Raw genomic sequence first — 15,287 nt, 5'->3', positions numbered from 1 at the left:
TGTCACCATTATCTAATCTGATCTCCTCTTTTATACATGTATGTGGAAATATACTGAAGCCTCGATGTAACAAGTGGGCCTCTTGCTAAAACCCAGGTGCCATCATACAATTTAGTGGTCTGTCTCTTTCTCTAGTTTACCCAGCATCAACTGGAAATTGAAGAAAAGAATAACGGTGTATGAACTTCCATTGAAGAGCAGAACAGGGTTCATTAGAGATCCTAAATTGTATGATATGTAGAAGAGGGTGAAAACATTTTTCTTGCCTATTTTTACAGGATATGATCCTTTCCCCCAGGGAAATCTGTTCCTTTACTCATCATGCCATTCTTCAATCAGAGCATTTTCTATCCTACAGTCTTTTTTCTTACTGGCATCCCTGGTTTGGAAATCTACCATGCCTGGATCTCCATCCCGTTCTGTTGTCTCTATGCCATTGCCATCTCTGGGAATGGCATGATCCTGCTTGTCATCATCACTGAGTCCAGCCTCCATGAACCCATGTACTATTTCCTCTCCATGCTATCCTTCACGGACCTAGGGCTGTGCCTTTCCACGTTAGTTACCATGCTGGGCATTTTCTGGTTCAATGCTCGAGAAATCAGCTTTGATGCCTGCATTGGCCAAATGTTCTTTATCCATGGATTAACACTGATGGAGTCCTCAGTACTTCTGGTGATGGCCTTTGACTGCTTCATTGCCATCTGTAACCCACTGAGATATGCCACAATCTTAACCAATTCAAGGATCATCAAAGTGGTCTTTGCAATTGTTATTAGGGTGACAATAGCTGTTGTGCCTTTACTCCTGCTTCTTAAGCGCCTGTCCTTCTGCCATAGTCGTATTCTGCACCATTCATACTGTTTCCATCCTGATGTGATGAAGCTTTCATGCACAGACACCAAGATCAACAGTGCATTTGGACTGACCATTGTCATCTCTACTACTGGCTTGGATGCTATCTTGATCCTCCTCTCCTATGTTCTGATCATCCACTCTGTGCTCAGCATTGCCTCCCCCGAGGAGCGTAAGAAGGCCTTTGGTACCTGTGTCTCACATGTAAGTGCCGTTGCCATCTTCTACATTCCCATGATCAGCTTATCACTGGTGCATAGATTTGGGAAGCATGCCCCTCCTGTTGTACACACTATCATTGCCAATGTTTATCTACTCATCCCTCCTGTAATGAATCCCATTATCTACAGTGTGAAGACCAAGCAAATTCGCAAGGCAATCTCAAAATATTCCTTTCTAAGCTAATTTAGGACATTTTCAGTGTGTCTTTTCTTTACATAGTATCTCTGACTCATGTTTGGTCATTTACTAGTGTGTATTATGACTATATATTGAAGAAGCCTGTTTATACATACTTTCATTCTTTTCTGATGATCCATTTACTGACTATTAACAGATTTCTGGAGTGTGAATTCTTTGAGAAAAGAGACTATCTTTTGTGTACCTCTAACTATCATAAATGCTCTACCTTGCACAGAATATTGCCCCACTTAAAAAATGTCTGCAAAATAGACAAATGAAGCCATACATTGGGGTCCAAACAGTCTCACCAACTCTAGGGCATGAAGCTATCCAAGGGATGTTTGATATAATTTAGGTCAATATGAAAGTCTAAGTTGCCATAATTCTAACCATTTATTGGTAATGCTCTTTATTCCCCCAAATAGATTATTCATGGCTGAGGAACATGAATAAGTGCAGAAAATGAGAAAAAATCAAATTAAATGCATATTTTCCTATTTTCTAAAAAGAGCTCTTCAAGTCCCTTCGGTAAATGTAATAACATTTTAATTATGCAATACCTAGTGATTCACCTTCTAAATATGTGTCTAATGGGGTAAATGGCCAAAGATGTATTGTGATGTTCAACACATCATTATGCATTGCAATGAAAATTTGGAAACTGCTTAAATAATTACTTTTGGATATTGAATAAATAAAATATGAACTATCATGCAACAAGCTAAACACTGATATAGATATAAATGATATATTGTTACGAGAATAGATAGATTTGTATACAGGGTACTTATCACAGTTTGTGTGTGTGTTTCATGTGAATATGCACACACATGTACACACACATGACCACTCACACATATACATTATAAAGGTATGGATAAACATGTTCCAAATGTGAAAAGTGATTATCTTTTGATAATTGGATATTTTTTTGCTTATGCTTCCTTGTACTTCCCTGCAGTTTAAAAATGCTCAATAATGAGTTTTTAAATTTTTTCAGATAATGAAATAATCGATTTCTATTTAACACCCGCCTAAAAACATGTCAACAAATAAGAGGCATATACTGCAAGAGAAGCAAAAAGTTTATTTGGGGTCTCAGGAATTGCCATTCGGGAGACACAGATTTGAGTAGAATCTCAAATGTGCTCTGATTACAGGAGACAGGCTTGGGGTTTTTATGGAGAAAAAGGAGGAAGATGAGATAGGTAAGTTGTATTAAGGGAGAGTTCATTGGTGTTAGATGAGGTAAGGTTAGGCTTGTGCTTCATAGATTGGCTTGAGATTCAGTCATCAGGCAAAAGGCTAGACTTGTACTTCATTGATTGGTTAGCGATTTGGTCATCAGCAAAGTTCGGTTTCCTCAGTCCTTACAAACAGGATAGCCTTGTCCTCACTGACTTGTTGGAATGTTGGTACTTTGGTCCAGTTTTGAAGATAACGAAAATAAGACATCTAAGGCAATTCCTCTGAAATGGCTGCTTTGACTCTGTTTTAGTATGGCTCCACTCTTGTCATCTTTCACACACAATAACTTTTTGTTCTCCATCTTCCATACAATTGTTATTCCCATGTGTCTTCACGATTTTTCTTCAAATTTTGGTAAACACTGTGGGAAGTACTGGAGGTGAAACAGTGAACAGTGAAGACACAGTCTCCATTCTTAAGGAGTAACAATCAGATTAAACATACCTAAACTGAAATAATATTTTAACTAGTGGTTTCTTTTGAATGAGACTGTGCATAAAACATTGTACCAGATGCTAAGATAAGTCATAAAGGGTAGTCTCTCTTTTTCCCAGGAAGAGCCTGAACTAAGAGGAAAATCATCAGCCTAGGAAATTCTTAGCCTGATGAGAAAAAATATGGCTTCAAGAAACCTGTTATTTAACAGAGGAGATATAATACATATTCAAATCTAAGGAATAAAAGAATAAACAGTGGAGATTCAAATTTTGTCGATGCTCAGGAAAAATTTTGAAAGTGGAGAATTTTGAAGATGGGGCAACCAAATTTTTTAATGTGTTTTAAAATAAATGTGTTTGAGAAGTTTCTGATAAAAGCAACAATTTTGACAAATGTTGCAATAAGAAGTGTGATTCATGAAGTGTGAATTACATATAATTTTGCATAGTATAGTCGTATGTGTGCATTAATAAAATCCATTTTAAAGTATGTTCCTTTTCCCTCTTTGTAAAATGATACAATTCACAGAAAACTACCTAATTGTACTTTTTCTTTAATCTTACAGGAAATACTTTTCTCTCTTCTATTAGCTATATTTTCTTGTGAATTCAGCATTGTCCAATACATAGGTATACAAATTTTTACAACTTTTGCGTTTATTTACAGACCTATGAAAGAATGCTTATTTAGCACTGTCTGAGCCTATGCTGAAAATAATAGTCTGATTAATCTGATGTAGAATTTGGAAGAGTAAGTAACCAAGTGTTCTGCTGAGACTCTATGAGCTCATTGAAATTCTATATGAGAATGTTCCTAATTGATATTTCTGCATAACTGATGTATTGTGGCTTAGAGGGAAAATTTGACATTCTTGTAATTTAATTTGATATTGCACCAAGCAGGGAACTGTACTATATAATGTAGCCTCAAATAAGATGCGTGTATTCTTCAGTTGCTTCTCAAGGATCTGTTGGAATGTATTTTCCTAAGAAAAGAGAAGGATTAAATTCCATACTGAGAAATTTCTATTATGGTATTTAAATTCAAATGCTTTAGGGAGCCTATTGAGGTCTTCTGTGACATGGATCTTGTCTCCTTGTTTAGCTTTTTGACTTGCCACTTGCTCCCTCACCTGCACTCAGGGTTCTAGATGTGCTGAATATGTTATGGCTCACTCCTTTTTTTCCTGTGCCCTGTTCTCCCTTGTTTCCTGACAGACCTGGGGCTGACCTTCCTGAAGGATAAATACATGCTCTTCTCTGCTCTTATCATAAATATCACCAGTTATCATCACTGGGTTTTATGTCTCTTTTCTCACTGGGTTTTGAGGCCCGGGAGAAAGCAATTCTATTCTATTCTCTGTATTACCAGTGCAAAACCCTGAAATGTGATGGATACTTAAAGTGTTTTATGAAAGAATTAATGAAGGTTTTTTTTTTTCATAAATGGAGAGGTTTCTTAAAAGTGTACAAAATTCACTCAGGTGATGTTGGAGGAAGGTACATTTATCAGCTGGGTGTGTGTGGAAGGTCGGGCCAGGAGTGAGCTCATGCATACAGCAGGTATTTTATTTTGAAATTTTAATCACAAATTTACTTTTAATAAAATTTTACCATGATACAAGGGCAGGGAACTGTAATACCGGTCCCTGTAGAGAAGTGACAAAGATACGTATGATGAAGTAGAAGGGGAAGGAAGCCATGAGGGAGAAGGAACCCTTGGGGAGCTTCATACTCTGCGGGCCACAAAAAAGTCCACCAAGAGTTTGCTAATTAAGCAATTTCACGCAGCCTGAGTCACAGCTCCTTATATATGCTACCTATCCCTGAGCAGAAAACCTTCCCAGCTCCTCAGGCCTTTTCCTGGCAAACAGGCCTGGAGAGAACACATCTCCATACTTTGTAAGTAAAACTGCTGCATTCAGGGAAAACATTAGACTTTATACATACTTGTTTCCTTTAAGAATGAGGAAGATTTTATTAACTACAAAAAGCTTTCACGGGTGCATTAAGAAAAATTGTGGAAAACTTTTTCCTGAAATCTGTATTTGGGGACATTATATTTTAACTGATTGGGATCCATTGGTCTATAGACCATATGTCTTGATGCTTAGAACAATTTGTTAACGTGCCCTTGAAGTCATGAATTTTCTGCTTAATTGTATGACATTTCAAAACCATTGTCTAAGGGCAGCTGGCAATACTGCCACCATCTACCACCAACACCGCTCTCATCCTCATCCTCATTTACCATTATTAAATGCCTCCCACGTACTAGTTATCAGATTAAATGCTTTACAAATGCCGTCTCATTTAATGCTTTCAAACTAATGCTACTGGTAAGCTACCAGTTTCACAGAAGTAGAATCTAATGTAAAGAGCTTATTTGTAAAACCTCTGCTACTTGGTGGCAGAGTCAGCATTTGAACCCAGGTTTGCTTCACTCTACAACCATATTAGTGACTTTCTGTAATCAAAAGAGCGAACTCAAGGTAGTCCTGCTGAGAACCTGCAGCATGCTCTCACGGTGGGACTGGTATATTAGCTTCAAATAAAGAAAGAATTACTATCAAAAAATGGAGAGAGGCACATAAAAGTTTACTCTGAAATACTAGAACAGAGTCTTCCACCAAAAAAAAAAAAAAACCCCGCGCACACACCCACACCCACACCCACACCCACACACACACACACAGCTCATTTTGTGGGAATGAAGGAGAGTTCAGTGAGATTCTTAAAATAGTCACATATGTAATTTCAGGCTACACAGCATGAATTAAATGGACAAAGCTGTAATGTGTTGAGATCCCGATATGTTTCTGGAATCCTTGGTCAGTTTACAACTCTTAGATTTAATTTATATCAAAAAGTATCTGTTGTCTTCCCACACTGTACAATACAGTGCAAGGTATTGGGAATACAATGATGAAAAACAGTGATCTACCTGCCAGTAGTTTATTTTAGTTGGAGAGGCATGTTTTCAAATAACGCATAGTCATGCAACGGAATGACCACTATTTTAGATGTATGAATAAAAAAGGATGTGATTCCAGAGGAAGAAGAAATTCCTTCTTACTTGACTTGGAGAAGGTGATACCACAAAACGCTTCCAGAAGTAAATAAATTAATGTTGAATTTATAAATGGATCAATGGAGCAATGAGTCTAAAGAATTCAGGCTCATTCAAAGAAGAGTTGAAACATATAAATTAGCCAAAGCACACCACTGTGAAAGAACTTCCTGTATTTGGTAGTTTGGTGAAGAAGGAAAAGTCCTGTACCAAAAGGTTCCTAGGGTAGAGAAGAGGATAGGCAGCAGCAAAAGTAGATTTTGGTCAGATTGGGAAGATCCTCAACTGCTATAATAAAGAGAGAAAGAGTTTTGACCTCATGCTAAAACAATGAAGAGCTCTGTGTAAACAGTGACATGAATGTATTTTTAAGAGATCAGGTTGGTATCAATATGGAGATAGTTTGGCAACAGTTGAAACTTATGAGAATATTGCTGTAGTTCCTGTAAAAACTAATGGGAGTGTTATGTAAAATAGCGGTAATGGAACTGGATAATGAGGACGGTGAATCAAAGGCCATTTCAGAAGTTGAACCTATATTAAGTCTAGATATTGGATGGCCTAGATAGTTGTGGTAGGCAGAATTCTAAAAAGTCTCTCAAAATTCCTGCCTTCTTTGTACTTGTCTAGTATAAAACCCACCTCTTGAATGTGAGTAGACCTATAAATACGATGGGATATCATTCCTATTATTATGTTGCATTATATGGCAAAGGGAGTTTGCATATGCAACAAGGGCCCCTGATTCCTTGACTTTGAGTTAATCAAAATGGAGAATAGGCTGGGTGGGCCTGAGTTAATCATGTGAGTCTTTAAAAGAGACAAGAAGCAGCAGAGATTCTCCTGCTGGATTAGAATAGTCAAGATGCCATGTTGTGAGAGGTCCAGAAGGCTGGGACTGAGGATAATCTCTAGGAGCTAAGAGCAACCCCTGGTGACACAGTCAGCAAGAGAATGGAGACCTCAATCCTACACCACAAGGAGCTCAATTCTGCCAACAACCTGAATGAGTCTGGAAGAGGACCCTGAGCTCCACATAGGAACACAGTCCTGGCTGAAATCTTGACTTTAGCTTAGTGAGCTCCTGAACAGAGATCTTACTCATGTTGTGCTCAGACATCTGACTTACTGAAATGTGAACTAGTGAATGTGTCTCGTTTTAAAGCATGAATCGGTAGTAGTTTTTATGCAGCAATAGACAACTAAATATACTCCATACGCAACAGAGTATATTTCAGTCCAAAAAGAAGCCTGATTTCAACTATGGATGTAAACCATTAAAGAGGAAAACGAGGATAGACGAGTATTCAGTAGGTTGTTGCTGAAGGGATGGAGACACATGCAACATGGAAGCAGGGTTAATAAGAAAGTGTTTTTTCTTTCTTTTTTCTTCCTTTCTTTTTTTTTCTTCCTTCCTTTCTCTTTTTCTTTCTTTCTTTCCTTCCTTCTCTCCCTCCCACTCACTCTCTCCCTCCCCCCTTCCTTCCTTCCTTCCTTCTTTCCTCCCTTCATTCCATGTTCCTTCTTTCCTTTCTTCTTTCCTTATGTTTAGAGTGAGAAAAAATTTGTAATATTTACAAACTACGATGATGGTACAAATGAGAGGGAATACAAGTTTTAAAAAGATAAGGAAACATTGGTGAGTTTATTTCTCAAAGCTGAAAGAGACCTATGTGTTCATTCTTTGCTCAGTGTTTAGAAAACATCTACATAGCTTGCCCTTTTAAAGGCGAGACAATAATTCCATGCTGAATCCCTGTTACCTTTAAACACTACCTTTTAGCACTTCGTATCACACACTTTAGTGGCATTTCTAAAATATCTGAAAGTACATACCTTGGATGTGCTTAGAATATCTTCATGGTAGTGTTTACCTACCATCCCCTGCACAGGTCACATTTATGTTCTCAAGGAAGCCTGTCTTGTCTCTTCCCCCACACAACTTTCTAATATATACAGCCTCTGTATTTTAAACTCAAACTCGTTATTGTATACATCACACTGCATTTTGTTTCTTTGCTTATTTGTTCTCCTAACTATCTTATCCTTTTCTAAATACCCTTAAAGGCAGGTCCCATATCTAATTTGGTTCTGTATCTCTATAGTCTGGATTATAGTGTGCACTCAGTAATTTAACGTTAAACTTAACTCATGTCAAAATTAATTGAGAAGTTAGGTGGTAGGATTGTCTTTGGAAAGGAGCAAGACTTCTTCTTCTTCTGATTCAGGAAAGAATGAAGAAAGTTTGAGAAAAAACTGCGGAGGAGGTAGTGATCACATGAAGAAAATATTAACCAGTGGACATTGCCTAAGTTCAGACTTAGATAATATTTTCATCTTTCTTCTCAACTCTGAGATAATATTACATGTGGCTTATGGAGAGGGGTTTGGGTATAGAAGTGGAAAAGAGAGGGAGAGAAATAATTGTATAGTATTTTAACTTTATTTATTTATTTATTTTGAGGAAGATTAGCCCTGAGCTAACTCTGCCGATCCTCCTTTTGTTGCTGAGGAAGACTGGCCCAGAGCTAACATCCATGCCCATCTTCCTCTACTTTTATATATGGGACACCTACCATAGCATGATTTTTGCCAAGTTGTGCCATGTCCACACCTGAGATCCGAACCAGCGAACCCCGGGCTGCCCAGAAGTGGAACGTGTGAACTTAACCGCTGTGCCACCGGGCAGGCTCATCAACTTTAATTTTTTAAAGTGATAATAGCTTATATTTGGTCAACTTTTACATCATAGTTAGGTACCCTCCTAAGATCTTCACATACATTAACTAATTTAATCCTTGAATTATCCAATAGGTTGTGTATATCATTATTACTTTAGAGATGGAAAAGTTCAGGCACACACAGTTTAGTAACTTATCGTGTGGGTAACTCAGAAGATAAATACAGTAATCCATGCTTGAATGTATCAAAGTTTAGAATATGCAATACTAAAAAATTTATTTGGAATGCCAAATAAAAATTCAGAACATCAAAATATCCATAATACTTTTGAGAGCCTCTATTCTCAAATAGTTCTGTTTGTAATTGTCTTGACTGCTTATACTTGTTATGTGGTATGAGAATTAATTAGGTACAGTTCAAATGATCATATTGCAAATAGATTGTATGTTTTATACAGGATATTGTCACATCCACCAACACATAGTAGCTGTTAATGTTAGCTGTTCATTAAGCTGGAGATATTCAACCTGATTGAAAGAAAGTATTCAAGAGATAAAGGGAAGATTTCTTTGGGGAAAACCAGAAGCTAACTTACTTCATTTACTATATCAGAATCACTGCATACACTGTTTGATATTCATCTAAAATTTCATATAACCTTACAGACACATTTCAACAAGTATTTATTGACTGTCTACCTTGTGAAGTCAGGAAGTGATGAGTACAATCTCATTCAACAGATGAGTGAAATTAAATAAGATGGGTTGTTGTTAGATTTGTGTGTGTATGAATACATTTCCTGTTTCTGCTCCTTTATTAGATGTGTTCTTGGCTTTCTTCCTTTATGTTATTTTTACCAGTCTTTATGAGCTCTTGTAGATATTGTCTTTTATAGTTGTTTACCTAGTGAAATAATTTCAGGTTACAAACATAATAAACAAATGCAATTTATCATTTCAGGACACTCATATTACGATCCTGCAGTTGGAGTTCAATATGTCAACTGTACAAAATACTACATCCTCTTCCATCATTTTCCTGCTAACTGGTGTTCCTGGACTGGAAGCCTTCCATACCTGGATCTCCATTCCCTTCTGCTGTCTCTACGTAACTGCCCTCTCAGGAAACAGCCTGATTCTCTTTGCCATTGTCACTCAGCCCAGCCTTCACGAACCCATGTATTATTTGCTCTCCATGCTGTCTACCACTGACCTTGGCTTGTCCATATCCACTCTGGTCACCATGTTGGGTATATTCTGGTTCAATGCCAGGGAGATCAGCTTTAACGCCTGCTTGTCACAGATGTTTTTCATTCAACTTTTCACTGTCATGGAATCCTCAGTGCTGTTGGCTATGGCCTTTGACCGTTTTGTGGCCATTTCTAACCCTCTTAGATATGCCTCTATCTTAACTGACCTTAAAATAGCACAGATTGGAGTAGGGATTATCACCAGGGGGACATTAATACTGACTCCTATGGTGGTGCTTCTTAAACGATTGTCCTACTGCCGCAGCCACGTGCTCCACCACTCCTATTGTTTCCACCCCGATGTGATGAAGCTGTCATGCACAGACACCAGGATCAATAGTGCAGTTGGGTTGACAGCCCTGATCACCACTGCTGGGGTGGATTCAATCTTCATTCTCCTTTCTTATCTTTTGATTATTAAGACTGTCCTCAGCATTGCATCCCCAGAAGAGAGAAAGAAAGCCTTTAGCACATGTATCTCCCATATCGGGGCTGTTGCTATTTTCTATATTCCATTGATCAGTCTGTCGTTTGTTCACAGATTTGGGCAACGGGCCCCACCTTATGTACATACCCTGATTGCCAATGCCTACCTGCTCCTCCCCCCTGTGATGAACCCCATCATCTACAGTGTGAAGACCAAACAGATACGCAGGGCTGTGCTGAAAGTTCTCCATCCCAGTGCAACAAAGAATTAGATAGGTTTTTCAAATTTTGCTAGTCCTGGTCATTGTATGGATGAGTAACCCCATTTAGAGATGTTAAAATGTTGAGACTCATGTTTGGGATGAACGCATCCCAAAAGATCACTTTGGCTTTAAGTAAGAAGACCGTTGTCTTAAAGATAAATTTAGGCTGGAAATTCTCTCTCGCTGTTTTCCTCAGATAACCACAATAATATTAACATTTCTTCATTTAAGATGAAAGATTTTCAATGACTTCGACACCAATGACCTAGTTTAGGTTTCAAATGTGGAAATTTTTTTAAAGAGGAAGATGGAAATAAAAACCATTTAGTTGCAAATTATTGAGTTTTATCATCTGAATCTTGTATATATAGCTGGGATTGGCCATGGTTATGGAATTGGTCCAAATATTCTTACTTTTCTGCTTTGCCTATGACCTGCCTGACTTTTAATATAATAGCTAGTATCATCATCAATACATGCTTTACTGCTTTGTCAGTAACCTAAACTGTTTTGGTCAAATATTCTTACTTTCTCTCAGCTCTTTAGGGAAGAATTTTAGCACAAGTATTCTGTGAAAAATAACTCTGCTTAATTCAATTACAATCTGTATTGTTCCTTCAGAAGGACTAATGTCACGCTTAATAAGTCTTTTTTTCATTGGCAAATATCATCTAGAAATAAATTTCTCTGAAGTCTCAAGATTACTAGGAGCCAAAGGCAGACACAGTTTGATCTGGTTGGATTTATGTTGCCATATTTGGACTCTCTCCTCAAGGAAAGTTGAAGTGGGTATGTTAGTCAGGCTCTAGATGGGAAAACAGAAATCACTCCAGTTGTTAACATTGGGAGTATTTAATCCACGGAACTAGCTAAACAGTTATTGGATGGCTGAGAAGGCACAAAGAGAACACAGAAATAATACAGAGCTAATAACTGCAGGACGTCACTTCTACCTGTATGTCTGTGGGAACAAAGAGAAGAATTTGAAGTTATGAAAACCTAGAAGCTTGGTAGAAGATCCCCCCAGAGCTGAGACTCAGACCTATAATGAAAGGGTGCTGTCCTGCTGGTTCTAGTAACCCAGGAGCTCAGAGGATGGACTAGACAGAGCTAAGACTCAAACCTCTGTGAAAGGGTACTTCATAGCTGGAGCTCATGCCTCAGGAGCACAGAGGAGGAACCCTCATGGAACTGGGAGTCAGAGCCATGGAAAGGGGCACACTCTGGTTCTGCTTCTTCCAATGGCATATGAGGAGATTGTTGCTGGGATTGTGGGAACAATTAAAACTAGAACCTGGATCCAATGCTACTAGGCAAAGAACTATAGCTGTTGTGACAATGACAGGATCAACAAGCAAATGTGCCAAGATACTTGTCCTTCCAGTAGCTTCCAGTCTCTTTCTAGCATCCTCCATTTAACAGAACATAGCATGGAAGCAGCTGGAAAATGATAACTGTGACTCATGATTCCCTGCCTTCTTATCAACAGCAGAGTGTATAGAATGGTGTTTTTAGTGCTCAGATACAATATCATTCTAGCCAGCACAGTGGGGTAATGTGCTTGTAACAATTAAGCTCAATATGGCCATGATAAGGGTTTCCTTAGTTGCTCTAATCTGGACTTTTCATCATAATCATAGTATCTAGTAAGTATAGGTAGATAAGTGCTTTACAGTTCACCACACATTTCTACATACAATCTTCTCGAATGCTGCTTGTTGAAAATTTCCAGGAAACATTGGACTTGAACAATTCTTTAGACCACAGGGACCTAATTGACATATACAGAACATTTTTTACAACAGAGGTTGAATACATATTCTTCTCAAGCACATAAGGAACATTCTCCAGGATAGATCACATGTCAAGTTCCAAAACACGTCTTAACAAATTACTTGTCATCTCTACCAGGGATTCTGAGGCTTCTTCATGTCTTGTGTATGTATATGACTGTTCAGACATCTTGTTTCTTCTCAGGTGGGAATTTCAAAAGGTTCTACACCTTTTCTTGATGCTGAAGAATCAGGCTGGGTGCTTCCAGCCTCTCATTTGCTTTCCCTAGGTTGGTGCTGATAGTTCTGCTCTGGATGCCATCTCAATCCTGCAAAGTCCAGCCATTTTTTTGTGTGGGTTCACAGGCCATCTGCAAAAGCTCACACTCTCCACCTGTGGAGATGCACACAGGGAGCTACCCAAGGAGGGTATACAGTGAGGTGCATGGAGTATTGGGAGTGTCTGTAGGTCAGATAGCAGGTCTGAGGTGAGGCATCCCCATCAGCTTGTGGGCAGGCTTCCTAGTGAAGTTCCCCAAGGGGTTAAGATGACCTGCATCCCTTCTGTGAGTTCCAATCACTGGCTGCTGTGCTCCCAGCCTCTTCCTGTCCCTCAGTTATGCAGATCCACCTCAGTATTCTGGGACAAGTGGGAAAGACATGGGCTTCTTTGGCAGCATCCTACACAGATGGGGAAGCCAGGTGCTCCCTCACTACTCTATCACTTTCCCCTAAGTAAGAGGGAATCTCTCTTGGTACTGAGTTGTCCTGCCTTGGAGTAGTATGATGCAGTTAAAGTGAAATTGTTCTTCTCTTTGAAGCATCCATTTTTGGATTTTTTTTTAACTCCAATGATGTGCTGGAACTTCTCCACTGTACTCCAGACTCCCAGTAAAGTACTCTTGTCTGTGGGAGATTATCAAAATCAGTTTTGTTAGGAGGGGAAACGGTAGAGAACTCCTCTTCCATCATCTTGCTCACATTCATGGTCTTGGCCCAGAGCTATGTTGTCTCTCTAGGCCTCTGTCATAAAATAGTCTGAGGAGACATGGAGCAGAGGTGCATCACAGAAATCATAACCCTGGTCCACTATATTGGTGAAATGATCAAACCATGTTAATCATGCAGGATGGACAAGAAGTAACTAGTAACACATGCACTCCAGACAGTGGCTGGCAACTGTTTGTGGCCCACTGTTCTGGGGCATGCTAGGACATCACTTCCACAGTATCATGTCTTGCATCTCCCACTACAAGAAGTATGCACAATGCTTAGTAGGCCACTTTGGGTTCTGCAGGCACACACACTGACTGTGCTTCTCTCCCCATCACTTTCCACACATAATTAGATGTGGCCTATCTGACTCTAAACTTTTCTTGAGTATCAAGTGGGTCTTCAGACATTTCAGTATATTTTCTTCTAAATCATTAGCTTATTTGTGTAAATTCTTTCTGAATGAAGATGAAAGCTTTAAGCATTTGTGGGCCTAAGGACTATGCTGGTTAAGAAATCAAGCTCTGATCTGGCCATACCCTAACATGTGAAGACAGTTGTCAGCAGCTTTGCTCTCTCCTCTCCTTCCTCTCACATTTACTTTTCTGGGGTACAAGAGAAGGTAGTCTAAGATATGCTACATATATATCTCTGATGTGGGGGCACTTCTAAAAATATTCCGGATTTAATATCCTATTACTTAATCTAATATTAAGGGTGTGTGTGCGTGTGTGTACATACATGTGGCTTTATCCTGTCAGTTGAATCCAACTGAAATGATGTATTTAGGAATTTTTTATTGTGTAGTCTTCTCTATATTTACTATTTTCTGTTCATATTTTCCTGGATATTGTTTCCATTTACTATAGACTGACTGCCTTCTGTGCTGTGAGGAAGGGATGAGGACGGAGAATGTGCTATTGGCTCTTCATCTGGGCACAAGGTCCTCTGTTCCTCACGGAAGTTGCCAGAGAGTTAAAGTGCAGACATGCCTCACTGGCAGAGTCATTCATATTCATCTTTTCCACCTTTACTCAAATTTATCTGTCATCTAAAATTTGGCATGAAGAGAGCCAGGTTGGGGTTAGAGGACAGAAGTAAAATGACTGGATATTTCAGTGGAATTCTTTAATCTAACAGCCCCGACCTTGGAGCATCCCTTAGATATCCTCCACTTCCCCATCCATATTCTCCTGTACATATTTTGGGCTATAGTTTCATCTATCTATGTTGTTTTGTTTTTGCTCTTTCTTTCATGGATTCTCCAAATTTATAGATCACTGATTATACTTGTATTTATATTCTAGTGTTATTATTAATTTAATTTTGATTCCAAACATGTTTTCTCCTTTTTCTAGGGTGAGAGTAGAGCACGTGTGTTCTCTTCACTTTCCTCATGTAATCTCCAATCCCTGTCTCTTTAAAAAAGAAATATGTAACAGTTTTATTGTGATAAAATTCACATACAGTACAATTTATCCATTTAATATGTAAAAGTTTAATAGTTTTTAGTATATTAACAGAGTTGTGCAACTATCACCACAGTAAATTTTAGATCATTTTTATAATCTATAAATGGAACACCCTACCCATGAGCGGTCACATCTCATTACCTTCCATCCCACCCAGCCCTAGGTAACCATTAGTCTACTTTCTGTCTCTGTAGATTTGTTTATTTTGGACAGTTCATATTAATTGAATTATGTAATATATGGTCTTTTGTTTTATATATATTTAAATATGTATATATTTGCATATATATATTTTTTTCCAATGTTAAATCAACTTTACATTTCTGAGATGAATCCCACTTGGTCATGGTGTATAATCCTTTTTATATGTTGCTAGATTTGGTTTGGTAGGGTTTCATTAAGGATATTTGTACTTATA

General features: G+C 38.4%; 2 protein-coding genes across 2 annotated transcripts; both read left to right on the top strand.

Annotated features, from left to right (window-relative positions):
- The first annotated feature begins 321 nt into the window (after window positions 1–321).
- Window positions 322–1,260, top strand: LOC124225330 (olfactory receptor 51F2-like). The gene has a single exon (XM_046637946.1). The coding sequence runs from the start codon at window positions 322–324 to the stop codon at window positions 1,258–1,260; it is 939 nt and encodes a 312-aa protein (XP_046493902.1).
- An 8,415-nt stretch (window positions 1,261–9,675) lies between these two features.
- LOC124225360 (olfactory receptor 51F2-like) lies at window positions 9,676–10,641 on the top strand. The gene has a single exon (XM_046637982.1). The coding sequence runs from the start codon at window positions 9,691–9,693 to the stop codon at window positions 10,639–10,641; it is 951 nt and encodes a 316-aa protein (XP_046493938.1). The 5' UTR covers window positions 9,676–9,690.
- Window positions 10,642–15,287: the final 4,646 nt, after the last annotated feature.

Source organism: Equus quagga, chromosome 14 (assembly GCF_021613505.1).
Source record: "Equus quagga isolate Etosha38 chromosome 14, UCLA_HA_Equagga_1.0, whole genome shotgun sequence".
Lineage (NCBI taxonomy): Eukaryota > Metazoa > Chordata > Mammalia > Perissodactyla > Equidae > Equus > Equus quagga.
Note: the sequence above shows the minus strand (reverse complement) of the source record. Positions and strands in the feature narration are given on the sequence as shown.

Coding starts and splice junctions, on each gene's coding strand:
- LOC124225330 (XM_046637946.1), top strand. CDS start 322: ATGCCATTCTTCAATCAGAGCATTTTCTATCCTACAGTCTTTTTTCTT.
- LOC124225360 (XM_046637982.1), top strand. CDS start 9,691: ATGTCAACTGTACAAAATACTACATCCTCTTCCATCATTTTCCTGCTA.